At 40.0% G+C, this 17,142-nt stretch overlaps 1 protein-coding gene across 1 annotated transcript in view; it reads right to left on the bottom strand.

Moving 5' to 3' along the window:
• Window positions 1–17,142, bottom strand: part of SARNP (SAP domain containing ribonucleoprotein) — a gene marked incomplete at its 5' end in the record, with an annotated part of 58,698 nt that overhangs the window by 34,181 nt on the left and 7,375 nt on the right. The window contains 6 exons of the mRNA XM_083490562.1: window positions 10–35; window positions 981–1,009; window positions 1,961–2,034; window positions 6,054–6,105; window positions 10,139–10,206; window positions 11,893–11,939. Coding sequence (XP_083346688.1) covers window positions 10–35; window positions 981–1,009; window positions 1,961–2,034; window positions 6,054–6,105; window positions 10,139–10,206; window positions 11,893–11,939 — 296 coding nt within the window. The remainder of the gene's footprint in view (window positions 1–9; window positions 36–980; window positions 1,010–1,960; window positions 2,035–6,053; window positions 6,106–10,138; window positions 10,207–11,892; window positions 11,940–17,142) is intronic.

Genomic DNA, 17,142 nt, shown 5'->3' with positions numbered 1-17,142 from the left:
GCTACTTACTGTAGTCTTGCTTTCTGTCACAAGACCTGAAATAGGGAACAAAAACCATTTTAAATTATCATATTTGAATCAAGCTTTCTTCCAATTGCCTAAATAGTAAATTTAAAAAGTGGTTAGAATCAAAGTAGTGGTCTTAAAGCCAAAAGGGACTCAAAATATGCTTGAAGTGGAAATTTTTATTAGAATATATAATGGCTTAGATTCCAAAATTAATAGGGCATTAGCAGAATAAATGTTTCCTGTTCTCTCCTCTTTCCTGCAATCTCCGAAAAGCTTCTCAAGGAAGCTTGGGGAGACCCACCTGAACAAAATGGGATGGGAAGGAAGCTTTCTCTCTGTGAACTTTTTTAAGATTCTAGTCCTATATCCAGGTACCAAAGTACAAGCCTCACTGAGCTCAGTGGGACTTTTAGTATCTGCCAGTTACTACATCAGGGGTCTGCCATGTTCTGTGGCCTACACCAACTCTCTAGAAAGTCCATGCAGGTACTATGTGTTACCACCTTAATTCTAAAATGATTCATCCTCTAACAGAAATACAAACATTCATTCTAATTGTTAATCCAGAGTTAAGCACTGGGAGAAATAATAATTTTGTCACTTGCATCTACAGCTTTTGGTCCTTGCTTTGGCCCTTCAGAGACCTGCAGAATCCATCGCATTTAGTTCATAATGATGCCACGGGTTGGATTTCCAGTGGTTTAGTAAAAACATGGTATTTCCAAATCCAGGTTATTCTGGGATTTACTATGTAATTCCATAAAAAAGATTAAGTTATATTAATTTATCAGCAAGAGGATCTTGCAAGGAGATTAAAAATCCAGTGAATAACCATGGCTGGAACCATGTTGTAAGGGTACAAAGACAATGAAACCTCATTTTCAACCCTGTTTTTACAGCATGGAAGCAAAATGGTCACAATCATTCAAAGGAAGGCAAAAATATGAGATACCGCTTCAAGAATCACATACCTTTAGTTGAAGCTGCAGGCATACCAAACCTGTGGAGAAGAGAGAAACCCTGGTTAGGGACTCTGAGGTTTTGGGTCTCTAAACCATGACATAGATTAGAAAACAATTTTAATACATGACATACCTAGACTACTAGATTGAATCAGAGCAGCAAACAAAGTTGGATCTACATAGCATTTCTGCCTTGTTCACAAGATAATCACCAATCAAGCAGAACAGATGGTCCAAAAGGGAAATTGTGGGTTATTCTTCCTTGTAGGTTATTCTTATTTGCCATTACACATTGTTTAATAATTGGATGTTTAAAGCTCTGGATCTTTCACAAGTCTTCAATGTACTTTTCTTGATATAAAGAGCAAGGTATCTTATCAGCAGATGGTAAGGTTAAACACACCTGTGTATGGTATTTTCCTCATTTTTAATCCCTTTCACGACCATTTGTGTTGCTCATGAATAGCAGCACAGAAGTGAAAACATGGGATATTACTTAATTTATGATAATAATAATTTGTCTCATTTATTTGTCTTAACATTTCAAAGCATGTGAAAAGAACTGACCATACAACCAGTTGTTCATAGATTTTATGGTAATTTTGACATCTTCTGGGGGGAGACAGACTTCTACCTGGAAAAGGACATTATGAGAGAAGTCTACTACACCCTGTTTTTGTTTTTCTAAAATATTATCTTGGATATTTCCCCATTCCCTTTCTATCTTCCATTGTTACTTAGTCTATGAAACAGTTTCTCTTAGAAGAAAGACTAAGATTTAATACTCTGGATAGGCTATGGAAGTATGAGGACAACTGTGAAATTCTATTTAAGCCATTTTTGGTTACCCACAACTCAAATTCCAAAGGTAGTCACTGCAGACAACTAGAACATGTCAGTTGCACAATGCATCTCTAATAAACTTTGATCTGCACAATGGTTAAAAAGCAGCCACAGAAAACAAATAATGACAATAAATAAAGACTTACCGAGCTGCTCGTGCAGCCTTCTTACTCTCCAAACTCACAGGTACATTGAATCTCTCTGCCCGTTTCTGCATTCTCTAAAGTAGAAGATAAAGAATACAAATATGGTAGGCAATATAGAAAAACAATGAATTTTGTTCCAGATTTATGTGTAGTCATAAGTATATTCCCACCTGCATCTATCTATTAAACTTTTCAATCTCCTGCTTATTCCAAGATTTGGAAGAAAAGATGCTGTGGAAGCAGGGCAATTGTTGTGGTGAGACACCACCAGGTCCATCCAAACACTGAGACTATCAACTTTTATTTCCTATCTCTACTTGAGAATCTCTGACTGTTTCTCCTGATGCAACAATCAACATGTTTTAATGAGCCAGAGGTTATGACAACTCTGACAATATGGACACAGAATAAGTGGTAAACACCCAGTAAGCTTGTGTTTCTGTTGGTAGATATGAAATGATCCATCTTTGTTGCTAAGAGCATATTGAGGTAGGCGAAATTTTAAACTACCAAGAATACAGCGCCAATCCCTTAACAAGAGAGAGACGGAATAGTGCAAATGGCTGTTCCAGTAGGCATGCTTCTGTTCAGAAGCCTGGTTTCTCATTAGCCAACACAATATATGGTATGTAACCTCATGCCCTTTGCTACAGCCATCGGTATTTAGAAGAACGTTTAGCTCAGAGGTCGCCAACGTGGTGTGCCACAGACGTTGCAGGATTACAACTACCATCATCCATTAAATTCACCATGTTGGCTGGGGCTGTTAGGAGTTGAGCATCATCAGAAGAAGGCTGTATTGGCTACTTCTATCTTAGCTACTATGAAGGGAAATGTGTACCTGCTTCAGACACATACACAAACCAGGGCAGCTGAAATAGATGTTGGCAGTAATGTTGCACATTTCAACCAGAAAAAGCTCTGCCCAGAAGTCACAGGAATAGCAGCCCCGGCATGAATACAAAATGAGCAACTTATTTCCCCACCTAGCTGCAAAAAGCAAGTGACAGCTCAAACAGATCACAGCTGATCCGGAAACATGCAAAACAGAACTTCAACAGAAGTTAAGATAAAATCTATCTTACAAATGAAAAGCAAAATTGTTTTACAGAACATGGCAGGAGTCCAAGAACATACGCTGGAATAGGCTCATAAAAAGGCTACATTTCACAAATAAATAATTTTGCATGGAACACATGATTCAACGTGCGTTCGTTTGTGGCGTAAATGAAAGATGATCAGACAAAGAAATTCAGTTACTTACAATAAATAACTGTATGAAACATGCAGAAAGCCCAACATATATAGTATTTCTGCATGAATAGAAGATAGCTTCATTCCTAATGGCTAAAAGCTTCATGGATGCAGCAACATATCTATGACGATCAAATTAAAACACTTCATGGTATGACCTACTGTCAACCTAAGAAATGCATGGACCCTTCATTGGACAGCACAACCCATTGCTAATTCTTGCAAACAGTAAACTTGTTCACTAAAGTGAGGTTTTCTACAAGTTGAGAAGAATCTCAATTCCTTATGTGACCTGAAAGCAGTTCAAGTGCAGCACCCTTAATGACAGTGCTGAAAATAAAACCCTGTTGCTCTGAGAAGGTCATGATACATTGGGTACGTCAATTGAGTCTGGAAGGTATTTACATTATAAAGTTTAAAAGTTTCATGAAACATCAAGGGATTTGAGAAAGAATGGAGTTTGGCAGACTTGCAAATCGAAAGCAGAGGGAGCAAGAGAAGACGCAAGTAGAATAATTTAATGATCCCTTGATGAAGGCTTCCCACAAAGTTTAGAAGACGTCACTCTTTCAGTACCAGCTCCATTTCAGATAATTTTCTATTTATTGTTTCTGGTTACTTGCCCCACCAAAGTAATAATCCATGATTTGTGACATCAGTCCTCAATTGCTGTGGTCAGCTTACAGGCAGATTAGATCTTGAAGGTGACAGTTGAACAGCAGGGAGACAGACTTGTGTTTTCATATCAGCTTCCTCAGTTAGAGAGAGCGCAGTGGAAAGTGATGAAAATAAAGGATTAAGGAAGCCAAACAGATGTAAGAGAGAAAGTGTATGCCAGGTTTATCCACAGAACCCTTTGCTCCCTTAGAAGAAGGCCAAACTCTGTATAAGAGACAGATTACAGACGTGTCCATATCTCCTTTAATGTTCGAAGCGGTTCCTAACGCGAGTGTGGAGAAAGAGCCACAGAATGAGAAGAGAACAATTTGAAGGGCAGATATGGAGGCATAGCAAATACATTTCATCTCACACTGCGAAATAATAAGTAATCAGTTCTCCAAAACTGGTCTAGTGATCTCTCTTGCCAATGCAAGCCAAAAGATAACACAGGCTGTATTCATTTACTAATTGCAATAGAGCTACACATCATAAAGCTAATAGAGACTACAGCAACAGATATATGTGGCATAGGAGAATTAAGGCTAATAAGACACAGTACAAACTACAACTACTGAATCCAAAGCTAACTTTTTCAGTTTTTAGGCAGAAGTGGGGAAAGCTGCTTATCAGTGATGCAATAGTAGGGGATTCCTGCATTGGCAGATTAGACTTGTTGTTCAGTCGTTTAGTCGTGCCTGACTCTTCGTGGACCAGAGCACACCAGGCACTCCTGTCTTCCACTGCCTCCTGCAGTTTGGTCAAACTCATGCTGGTAGCTTCAAGAACACTGTCGAACCATCTCGTCCTCTGTCGTCCCCTTCTCCTTGTGCCCTCCATCTTTCCCAACATCAGGGTCTTTTCCAGGGAGTCTTCTCTTCTCATGAGGTGGCCAAAGTATTGGAGCCTCAGCTTCAGGATCTGCCCTTCCAGTGAGCACTCAGGGCTGATTTCCTTAAGAATTGAAAGGTTTGATCTTCTTGCAATCCATGGGACTCTCAAGAGTCTCCTCCAGCACCATAATTCAAAAGCATCAATTCTTCGGCGATCAGCCTTCTTTATGGTCCAGCTCTCACTTCCATAAATCACTACTGGGAAAACCATAGCTTTAACTATACGGACCTTTGTTGGCAAGGTGATGTCTCTGCTTTTTAAGATGCTGTCTAGGTTTGTCATTGCTTTTCTCCCAAGAAGCAGGTGTCTTTTAATTTCGTGACTGCTGTCACCATCTGCAGTGATCAAAGTCTCTCCGTCCAACTCTCTGATAGCTTAGCACAAGGGGTCAGAGTTGCAGTTCACAATTTCTGGCAGGCAGAGTGTTGGCTACTGCTGTGCTGGACCATGGCTTAGCCTGTATAAACCCAAGCATGGTGTAATGTTTACACGTTTCCCTCAACCCTTTCCTCTTCCTTCATGGCCAGAAAGATGACTTCAGCAGAGTTTATTTCACTTTTTAACATTACATTTGAACCAAGAACCCTGGTTTAAGCTAAACAGTTAGTTGAACAAACCAACTTCATAGCCTATGGTCTGAAGCTGGTTAAGAACTGACAAGAGTCTGTTTCAAATAAGAATCCCTGGCTCAAATGTAATATTAAGCCAGGTTCTTTAAAAGTAAAGCTAAACATTGCTGAAGTCCTCCTCCTCGTCATGTAAAAGCAGGGGAAGGAGAGAAACATACTTGGGCTCAACTACATAGCACTAATATATGGCTTAGTGTTAATGTGAATGTACCTATGACTTTATTATACAGAAGCAGTTCAGAGGAAATTGGGGGGGGGGGATATTGCTTCCTGCTATGTAAAATGGCTCAAGCAGTCCCCATTCCCCATCTTTCCACAGTAAACAAGCCAAAATTCTCCATGATGGCTGAACTCCAGGAACTGTGTTTTGTTTAAACTATGCTTTGTGAGAACTGTGGTTTGTTTACAATGGGAAGCAGATGCTCCCAATATCTCTTTCTAGTGCCCAAAAGCGGAGGAGAGAGGAAGGTGAACAACCTGGTAATAGCAAACCAACAGCAGACTAGAAAAAGAAAAACTCAGTAACATACACTATAAAACACTGTCCGAATCTGAGCTACATGTGCTAAAATTATGGTGGAGACAGAACACTATTTCCAAATGTGGGAGCCTAGTTGTTAAACTCAGATGAAAATAATTGGAAAAAGAGAAAACCTTACCTCCGTTTGTGGAATTTCTGAGGCAATTTTCACCACCTTCTTCTCTGCACCTCTAGAGGAAGATAAATTGACAGACTGAAGCATAAATAACATATCAACTGTGTCTATTTTCAACAATTTAATCTGTAGCCAAGCCTGAACTATTTCCTGCAAGTGGTTTTTGAAGAACATTTGACTATGACTGCAGTTTCTGTTTGAGCTCCAGAAGTCTGTCCTGTCTTCCCTAAAGCTGTTGTCAGTGTAACAATAATTTATATTTGAAAAATGCTCAGTAAACACTATTTTAATAAGAGGTGTTCTACTTCAATAATATACCTCTTTAAAAAATAGGAAGCTATATTGACACAATTCAGCGAAATACTGGCAATACCAGGATAAGGAGACATTAAAAATCAGCATCTGGTGGTATTGATTAATAAAATTTTTAAAATGGGTGGGGTGGGGTGGTGGAATAAAGGAAAATTGATTATGAAATCCAAACTTCCTCAGAATTAATTTTATGTGGTCATAAACAATATTTTCTTTAAGATAAATGTAGGGATTTAGTAAGAAATTACATTGGCAAAGAAAGCCTGGAAAATGTAGTATCAATTGAAGGTAAGATTAGGGAAAGTTGCATATTGCATTAACTGATATGATAACAAGTTATTTTGGAATTTGTAAAATATATGTAGAAACATACATATATATTGAATGAGACCTAAGTAACAGGAAAATGATACAAAATACATTGTAAAAAATTAGATTTGAAGATGGAATAAAAGATGAAATCACTAAATGGGATCTGTGTGCCTAATGGCCTGGTGGATGGTCAGCCAGTTTGTTAATTTAGATTTTGTACATGCTCAGAAACCAACAAGAAACATGATTGCTTACAGACTATATTGTTTCTAACCAGGAAGAGACAGGCAACAGTAACAGCACGTGCTGAAACTGAACGAGTCTGCAGTTCACATAGTACTCCATGAGTCAATTAATGTATGCATGGATATATATTATAAAGAGAACCGGGGGTAAAAAAGAAAGAATTTGACTGTGTAAAGGAAAGTATCCTGTCTTGATAAGGGCAAACCTTTAATCAACTCATGGGTTTCATCTCTGCTCTAGCAAGGTGCAGGACCAATGGAACAAATGTGGAGCTTGGTAGTCATTTTCTGCTTGTATGATGACAACCCTCATATTTAGCCTCTGTTTAAACCCCAATTATCTGTACAACCTTGAAAAGAATGAAATTATCTTCAACTCTGTATGAAACAGATGTCATTCAACTTGAAAGGATAGGAAGAATAAAGGGAATAGGCAAAGTATGAAGATGACGAACCATGAGACATTACAGAACTCCAGACTCACTGTCTCTCTCACATGCCAATGTAAACTGGACTCTTTATCTGAAGTTCGAATTGCATATTCAAATAGTTGGATGCGTTCTACACCAGTTAGATAAATGAGGTCCTATTTAGCATGTAATCATTCGCATAGTATAACCGGTATAAACCACTTACGATGAACAGTCAACCCCAACCAGAAACCTCAAGCTTATGCTATATGCCGTCAGATCTTTATTCTTTTATGACCACATATTCACAAAGGGACTGCTGTGCTGTAGTTCATGGGACAGCTATGGTTGACTTTTGGCCAGGTCAGCTATGGCTCCATTTCAAACACACACTTCTTTAACAATGTGCAATGGGAGCCAGTAAACAACTCAAACAAAAATATAATGGAGTGGGCGTGCTTGGAAGTTTATGCTCTGAAAACAGGGTTGAGGTTTGCAAAAGAAAACAAAGGAAGAAGATGCAAAGTTCGGAAGTTCCCAGGCTAAATGAAACAGCATCCTCCTCCTCCAAACAGCTCCCATAAAACAGTGGGTCATAGCCTGACTCATTAAGGTCTCCCATTTAGAGAAATGGATGGCTTTTGTTCAGGATTCCTGGACAGTTTTTCTATTTTATGCCCTGAAAGGTAGTAATGGTTTAATGACTTTTTCACAGGAAGCAATTCAGAACAGGAACCAGGGACTTGTTACCCCTGCAGCACTGTTTGCTGCCTTCTGTTTGTGATGCGGAGAAAGGGCACCCCCTGCTGCCTAGGAACAGCCACTACACTAAAATTCACATAATTGTGGTCTCCAAACTGAAAATTCAGCTGTACAGCATAGGATTTGGTCAAATTGTATGCTTTTTGGGTTGCTACTAATTGCTAATAGATCAGGGTTATGTAATAATATGCTGCAACAACAGTCATTCAAATAAAAAATCCCAATAAATATAGGGCAGATAGCAACATCTGACTGATATTTATGGGAATGATGATTAGAAACTCAAGCTTGTAATTTTCATTCAATAGGAATTTTCACATATATTTGCACAGAAAATGAAGGCAATGATCCAGATAATTTTTTCTCATTGCACCATGAATACAGCCATAGCTTGAACTAAGAACTTATTCCCTGAGAACTGTACTCACCCTTTCACTTTATGCACAAACGCCACTGGCATAAAATATTCAAGCTACTAAGACTACAATCCTAACCTGTTATCTGTGAGTGAGCCCCACTGAATTCAGTGCTTCTACATTCCAATGACTTTGCTGCCAAGAAAGGTACAACGTATACATAAAACAGAGCAGGGACCTCCATAATGCAAATTACGGTAGCAGAACCTTATTCTCCCAAACAATCACTTGTCTTCTCCTCAGCTCTATTTTGCCATCTGATAAAAATGATAAAAATGTACCTAATTTCTACAGCTGGAAGAATTAGCCAGAAAAAGGTCTAAATATGAATTGGGACAATTAGAGTACTTTATTCTAATTACCTTCTAATAATTGAGAACAAAATACTTTTGTTACAAAGGGTTTTGCTGGTTCAGTAAGTTGTTTTATTATCTTTTCTCCGTAAGCTGCCTTGAGAACGCTATGGGGATGGAAAGCGAAGTGAAAATATTCCAAACAATTAATAAAGAAATACACCTAGCGAATGTGAAAACTGTGCCCTCAGGTAATTCAGGCCACTGCATGCAATTACTATATCAAGATATCCTTGTGCATCTGGTTCAGTCTGATAAGGAAGCTGAAAGCAGCTAGAAGAGCAAGGATATGGGATCTGCTCATGAAACACACAGGCCTGCTACATTTTATCTATCTTAAAACCAGGCATCTCAAAATGTGAGACAATCCGTTAGGAGATGCAACGTAATTGCTAGGGGCGGTGGTAGTTCACCCTCCTTGACCTCTTTTCCCTGCACAGTCTGTGTGCGTGAGGGTCAGGAGTAGGCTGCATACCCCTTCAAATGTTTAGCTGATGAATGGCACAAGGGACAAATGGGCAATTTGCTTCTCTATTTTAGCCTTTAAAGCATGTCGTTGACACAGGTGGCCCTATTCTTTTTTACAACTTGCCTATTCCTTGATGTGGAATGAGAATGAGCTTTGCAAGCTAAACTGTGTACTTTTGCTTTGTCTTTACTAACGCCAAGATGGCTCTAACAATTCTTCTTACACCTACAAAGGCTAACAAGAACCGAATGTGAGATTCTCTGGAGAGAGAGAGAGAAAGAGAGAGAGACAATATACTGACAAGAGACTAGGGAGGTAATGCCGGGGGTGGGGGGAGAGATATGGTAAAACTACTTAGGTTACAAAATGTAGCTTTCCATGGTGCAACATTTTTATTATATTGGTGAAAAATTCTTACTTCTTTATTAAGTTCAATATATATATAGCCTTAAGAGATTTTGAGGTTGGATTGCCATAGACATTTGGCTCAAGGATGATAGAGTAAATTCCTACATGCAAAGATGTCCAATAACTTGGATGTTCTATAAAAGAATATGGGACTTTGTCAACTCCAAACGGGTCTATATTTAATTTTAACTTTTAGCTAGCCTTCTGGTTTGTGATTTCCAAAAAAGCCGAAGTATTCAACATGTAATCCCTAGCCACCACTAGTCATCCATTCATCTATAGAGTTACAGATTCATACAATGACAAAGTCTTAGTGGTCAGGTGGCACACAAATACTGACGGTAAACAAACACATTAATGTTTGACCAATACGTTCTAGCTTATGAAGGGCAGATAATTACACTTCAGTTGATTTCTCAATAGCTACTTCCTCTTTGATAGGAGCATCTGTGGGCTTCTGTTCTTCCTCCTGCAACATAAACAGTCAACAAGGAGAGAGGTAAACCTAGAGAACAAAATGAATATAAGCCTCACAAAAGATGTTAATGAGAACTGCAGATAACCATCTGATACAATGCAAATCTTATTGGACATAGGAACCAGAGTTCAATGGGACCTTAAACATGAATAGAATCTCAACCTTGCAAAGTCTTGTGGGCAAATTTACATACAGGCCGCGACCATTTTGCGCATCAGTGGAGCACAATTGTAAAAGTTACAAGTGCAACTGTACTTATTTGTGTAAATAGTTAGGGGGTGGTTCTTATGCCTTTTAGACAGCTAAATTCAGAACTGAATGTAATACTCTTTGGGTGAAGTTCAAATTATGTTATGGGCATCATAGTTTATTTATTGGACTGATGTAAACCATCAATGTTTCTGAGCACAAATGTGTTCCAAAGCCCCAATGCTGAAAAATGTCCAGTTATCCAGATGTACAGTATTTTATGTCAGCATGAACAGCAATCATGTTTACTGTATATATAAGCCTGATTGTCCAAATAATTTGAATTTTTGTGAAGCAACTGGGACACGCAAGATTACATTGCACTTTATGGGTTGTTGTTTTTTTAAAAAAAGATTCACAAATAACTCACTAAGCAGTCTACATTCTAAAAACAAGACAAAACTAAACAAAAAACTAATCTAGAACTGGAATCAGAAATGTTATTACTCAGTGTTGCTTGAACTTAGAAATACTACTTAAAATTCATTCTCTTTCAGACTACTGGCAGGCTGGATTCAGTTTTTTGCAACCTTAATTAAATACAAGCTTTGTAATCATGAAAGAAACCCTGAGTTATTTCAGTGTGCACTCCCACACTAATACTGGGACACAGTGGTAATAAACAAACATTTAATTCCTTGACTATTTTATAACTTCAGTTAACCTTAAAGTTAATAAAATACAAATTTCCCATTTTATGCATCTTGCTAAAAACTAATTTCTTAGCAAAGCAATATTTTAGTAACCACGAATAGTAAAAACAGTTGTATGAAGAATGATAAATTCAAACTCAACCACCGTTTAATGTGTACCTTTGCAGTACAGGAAACTGTAGCACAGAATATACATTACTTAGAATCACTGAGCATTTCAGCAAACCCCCTCCGCCCTGCAACAGCCTTGCTCGCTCTTCACATATAAACCATCTCAGCAAAATCATTTTAAAACAAGCTCCTCTCTTCCACCTCAGAAAACTGTAGTGGATGCAAAAGACCTTACATGTCACCCTTCTAGTTCTAGATCTACAAGTGACAAAAAGTACATATTTTATTAAAGATTTGTAGCTGGTTACCAGACACTCCATTCAAAAATCTCAAATGAACACAGTTGCACATCTCCAATTCTACAATCAATATATTCTCTATGGCTTCCTAATCATGAGCATCATTTAACATTAGCGCTGGATATATTCCTAATTATATATTTTATAAACAATTGCCTACTAAAGACATTTACCCCAAAGAGCTTTCAATTAAACTAGTTCAAATGATGAACAGTTCAAATACACTTGTGACATGGATCCTTATCGCTATGCATCCTATTACCAAAAACAAAAAGATAAAGAGCAGCCAAGATCAGGATGGAACATAATACAAGTTACATGAACTACATAATTAAATAACTGTCTTACACTGAACTATAATTTACCTCTGTTTCTTCTCCTAAGACATCCTCTTCATTTGCCTCCTCCTCAGCTACAAGAAATCAAGGGGAAATGAAAAATTACTAAAGTATATTTTACATGTTGTGTGTACAAAGATCTTAGTGGTCTCCATCAAGACAAAAGCTTCTATTTTAGTTTCATATTATTAAATTAAAATAACCAAAACAACCTCAAAGTTAGAAGAAGAGTTTGGATTTGATATCCCGCTTTATCACTACCCCAAGGAGTCTCAAAGTGGCTAACAATCTCCTTTCCCTTCCTCCCCACAACAAACATTATGTGAGGTGAGTGGGGCTGAGAGACTTCAGAGAAGAGTGACTAGCCCAAGGTCACCCAGCAGCTGCATGTGGAGGAGCGGGGAATCGAACCCAGTTCACCAGATTATGAGTCCACTGCTCTTAACCACTACACCACACTAGTGTATTAGGGTACAGTAAAGTACAGTAGTGCAAAACAAGTGCCTGCTTCTTTATCACCGTGTGACATAGAAGTCCCTATTACAACTGATGCCTGCATTGCGCAGCGATGAAGAATAAACTCAGGTCTCCTTGCTTTCACTGAACACGCAAGAAGCCCTGCCCTAGCTGACATCATCAGTGGGCAGAGTTTGGGGGAAATGGCCTTACGGGCCAAAGTTCACCCCCTGGCAGGGCATAGGTTGGAGGTTCTCCACTCCATTGCAATCCTAAAAAAGTAAATTTAGAAGTGATTCTCATTGAAGGAACACGCTGTAAACCAATCTTTAATTTAGGCTGCAAGGCAGAAGAGAAGAAGGGTGTGAGGTTGCATTCATCTGTACTCAATTTTCTCTCCTAGACTAGTAGTGTCTCACCACCTCCACAAGGAGAGACGAAGTGATACTCTATGGAAAGGCATCAGAAAATGAATGGCAAACACAAGCGACACTTGTGAGTATCCTGCTCTGGATGAGGCTGCACCCTCCTTGAAAAAGCAGTAATGCAGCTTGGGGGTATTCCTTGACTTAGCATTGTCACTTGTGGCCCAGGTGGTCTCAGTGGCTCATAGAGTCTTTTGGCAGCTTTGGCTGGTTTGCCCACTGCAACTGTTCATTGACAATGTTAGCCTAGCTACAGTGATGATCCATGTTCTGAGAGTTTCCCATCTGGATTACTATAAAGCAGAGATGTCCAACCAGTAGATCATGATCTACCGGTAGATTGCTGGCTGATCCTGGTAGATTGCGGGATCCTTATCGTGTACAAAAAGTTAGGGGGGAAGCTTAAAAACTCTGTGCAATCCTCCCCCCAAAAAGCTCAACAACTCTGGGCACTTCCCTCCTAAAAAAAGTTCAATAGCTCTGGGCAATCCACCCACCCCACACACACTCCTCCTCCCTCCAATGACAATGGGTAGATCACTGCCAGTTTTTTTATACTGGGAGTAGATCACAGTCTCTTGGGAGTTGGACATGCCTGCTATAAAGAATCATAAAGCACTAGAGGCAGCACTTTTTTTCTAAAAAAATGTTTAGGGGTACTCTCATTTTCCTACTCATATTGAAATACTGCCCCTCAATGAGGCCAAACTTAGATTCACAAAATGTTTAGGGGTACGTGTCCCCCTGCGTCCACCCAGAAAAAAAGCACTGACTAGAGGTATTATGGAGCTGAGAGTGTGGAAGAAAGGGACAGAGGCAGGACACCAGGCATGTCATGAACTGAAAATGTGCTGGCATGTGCAAAGGTGTATTTCCTTTTGTCTTGAATTTCCCACCATTCACCCTCATTGGATGTTGTTGTTCAACATATTTCTAAACGACCTGGATGAAGGTTTTGAGGTGATGCTCATCAAATTTGCAGAAGACACCAAACTGGGAAGGGTAGCCAATGCCACTGAAGACAGAATCAGTGCCTTTGACTGTGCTGACCACAGCAAACTATGGCAAGTTCTTAAAGAAATGGGAGTGCCTGATCACCTCATCTGTCTCCTGAGAAATCTCTATGTGGGACAAGAAGCTACAGTTAGAACTGGATATGGAACAACTGATTGGTTCAAAATTGGGAAAGGAGTACGACAAGGTTGTATATTGTCTCTCTGCTTATTTAACTTATATGCAGGATTCATCATGCGAAAGGCTGGGCTTGAGGAATCCCAAGCCAGAATTAAGATCGCCGGAAGAAATATCAACAACCTCAGCTATGCAAATGATACAACCTTGATGGCAGAAAGTGAAGAGGAATTAAAGAACCTTTTAATGAGGGTGAAAGAGGAGAGCGCAAAATATGGTCTGAAGCTCAACATCAAAAAAACAAAGATCATAGCCACTGGGCCCATCACCTCCTGGCAAATAGAAGGGGAAGAAATGGAGGCAGTGAGAGATTTTACTTTCTTGGGCTCCATGATCACTGCAGATGGTGACAGCAGTCACGAAATTAAAAGGCGCCTGCTCCTTGGGAGAAAGGCGATGGCAAACCTAGACAGCATCTTAAAAAGCAGAGACATCACGTTACCAACAAAGGTCCGTAGAGTTAAAGCCATGGTTCTCCCAGTAGTGATGTATGGAAGTGAGAGCTGGACCATAAAGAAGGCTGATCGCCAAAGAATTGATGCTTTTGAATTATGGTGCTGGAGGAGACTCTTGAGAGTCCCATGGACTGCAAGAAGATCAAACCCATCCATTCTGAAGGAAATCAGCCCTGAGTGCTCACTGGAAGGACAGATCGTGAAGCTGAGGCTCCAATACTTTGGCCACCTCATGAGAAGAGAAGACTCCCTGAAAAAGACCCTGATGTTGGGAAAGATTGAGGGCACAAGGAGAAGGGGACGGCAGAGGACGAGATGGTTGGACAATGTTCTCGAAGCCACAAACATGAGTCTGACCAAACTGTGGAAGGCAGTTGAAGACCGGAGTGCCTGGCGTGCTCTGGTCCATAGGGTCATGAAGAGTCGGACACGACTAAACGACTAAACAACAACAACAACAGAATCAAGATTCAAGATGACCTTAACAGATTGGAGAACTGGGCCAAAACTAACGAAAGTAATTTCAATAGGAACAAATGTAAATTTCTACACTTAGACAGGAATATCCAGCTGAATAAAAATAAGATGGGGGATACATGGATTGCCAGTAGTTTTGCTGGGATAGCTCAGCCAGTTGTGGGTTCGAGCCCCATGTTGGGCAAAAGACTCCTGCACTGCAAGGGGTTGGACTATATGACCCTCATGGTGCATTCCCACTCTACAAGTCTATGATTTTATGATTCTAGTACATGTGAAAATGATATGCCATGTATGATCTAGCAGAAATTCCTGCATTGTGAGGGTTGGACTAGATGACATTTGAGGTCCCAACTCTACAATTCAGATTGTAATGTATCGAGGGAGAAAAGTTTTTATCCTACTGTGAGTAGATCGCAGTCTCTTGGGAGTTGGCCACCCCTGCTTTACAACACACATAATTTTATATCCCTCTCTCTTGTCTCCCCTTACTCATTATTCTAAACGAAACAGCCCCAAACATTATAGCCTTTCCACATAGGGGAGTTACACCAGCTCCTTGGTAATTTTCATTGTCCTTTTCTACTACTCTTCTAGTTCTACAATATATTTTTGAGAAGTGGAGACCATACTTGTGTGGCTCCACCACAGATTTGCATGTATATATATATATTTTAAAATCCCATTCATAACTATTCCTAGAATGGAAAAGCTAGTTCTCACTATGGAGGAATATAAGACGTGGGATCCCCCAAGGATCTGTGTTGGGATTGGTGCTTTTTGATTTGTTCATAAATGACCTGGAATTAGGGGTGAGCAGTGAAGTGACCAAATAATAATAATAATAATAGTAATAATAAACAACTTTTATTTATATCCCACCCTCCCCGGCCAAAGTCAGGCTCAGGGCGGCTAACATCAGATATATAAGACTAGTATAAAATAAAACAATAATTAAAATACCTCCTAAAAACAGGTCAAATCAAATTGAAGTCTAATTAGATGGCTTTCCGCAGGGCTAGGGTTGGGAGCAGTAAGCGCTAATCAGCTCAACTGTTCACGCTGATCTTATATGGATGGGCCTGTGAGAATGCTGGGAAGCCTCTTTCATATTAGTTCTTATACAAAAAGAAAAGGAGTGTCAGGCTGAGCCCTGACCAAAGGCCTGGTGGAACTCGGTCTTGCAGGCCCTGCAGAAAGATGTCAAATCCCGCAGGGCCCTGATCTCTTGTGGCAGAGCATCCCACCAGGTTGGGGCCAAGGCTGAAAAGGTCCTGGCCCTGGTTGAGGCCAGCCTAATCTCTCTGAGGCCTGGGATCTCCAAGGTATTATTTGCAGACCGCAAGGCCCTCTGTGGGGCATATCAGGAGAGGCGGTCCCATAGGTACGAGGGTCCTAGGCCGTATAGGGCTTTAAAGGTTAAAACCAGCACCTTAAACCTGATCCAGTACTCCACCGGGAGCCAGTGCAGCTGGTATAGCACTGGATGAATGTGATCCCGCGGTGAAGACCTTGTAAGGAGTCTCGCCGCGGCATTCTGCACCCGCTGGAGTTTCTGGGTCAGTTTAAAGGGCAGCCCCACGTAGAGTGAGTTATAACAATGAAGCCTGGAGACGACCGTCACATGGATCACAGTGGCGAGACCAGGGAGAGACAGGTAAAGGACCAACTGCTTAGCACGCCGATTGAAAAAGGCTGCCTTTGTTGTAGCTGCAATCTGCATCTACAAAGGGAGGCATCGAGGATTACACCCAAACTCTTGACAGAAGGCACTGGCACTAATTGTGCCCCCGCAAGAGATGGAAGTTGCCCCCCCCAACCGCATATCATCCAGCCAGGGGACCTCTGTCTTCAAACACTTCCCACCAATTTATCATAACAAACATTTAAGTTAACCACTCTGAAAAAACTTTTTTTAAAAAAACGGTGGTTACTTTCAATGTTTTTCAGTTCTCTGATATAGAGGGTGATTTTAAAAGTCTTCAAACATCTTGGCTGCGAGTTCTGGAAGACCTGCTCACTGCCTTGTTAAGTCTTTTCCACCTGGCTTGGGAGGGCAGGGTCCTGACCAACTACAGCTACAAAAGCTGAGGCTTCTGAATGGATTTCTGGGGGTATTGTTTGGCAGGGTGAATTGCTGGGTTTTTGTTGTTGCTGTTGTTAATATAAATTTTTTGTATTTTAATTTTAGATCTTATAATGATTTATGTGGAAACTGTGCAATTATGGTTGTGAACTTTTTGATATGTTTTATTTGACTACTTTTGTTATGA

This window comes from Podarcis liolepis (assembly GCF_965112155.1).
Source record: "Podarcis liolepis genome assembly, chromosome: 2".
NCBI lineage: Eukaryota > Metazoa > Chordata > Lepidosauria > Squamata > Lacertidae > Podarcis > Podarcis liolepis.
Note: the sequence above shows the minus strand (reverse complement) of the source record. Positions and strands in the feature narration are given on the sequence as shown.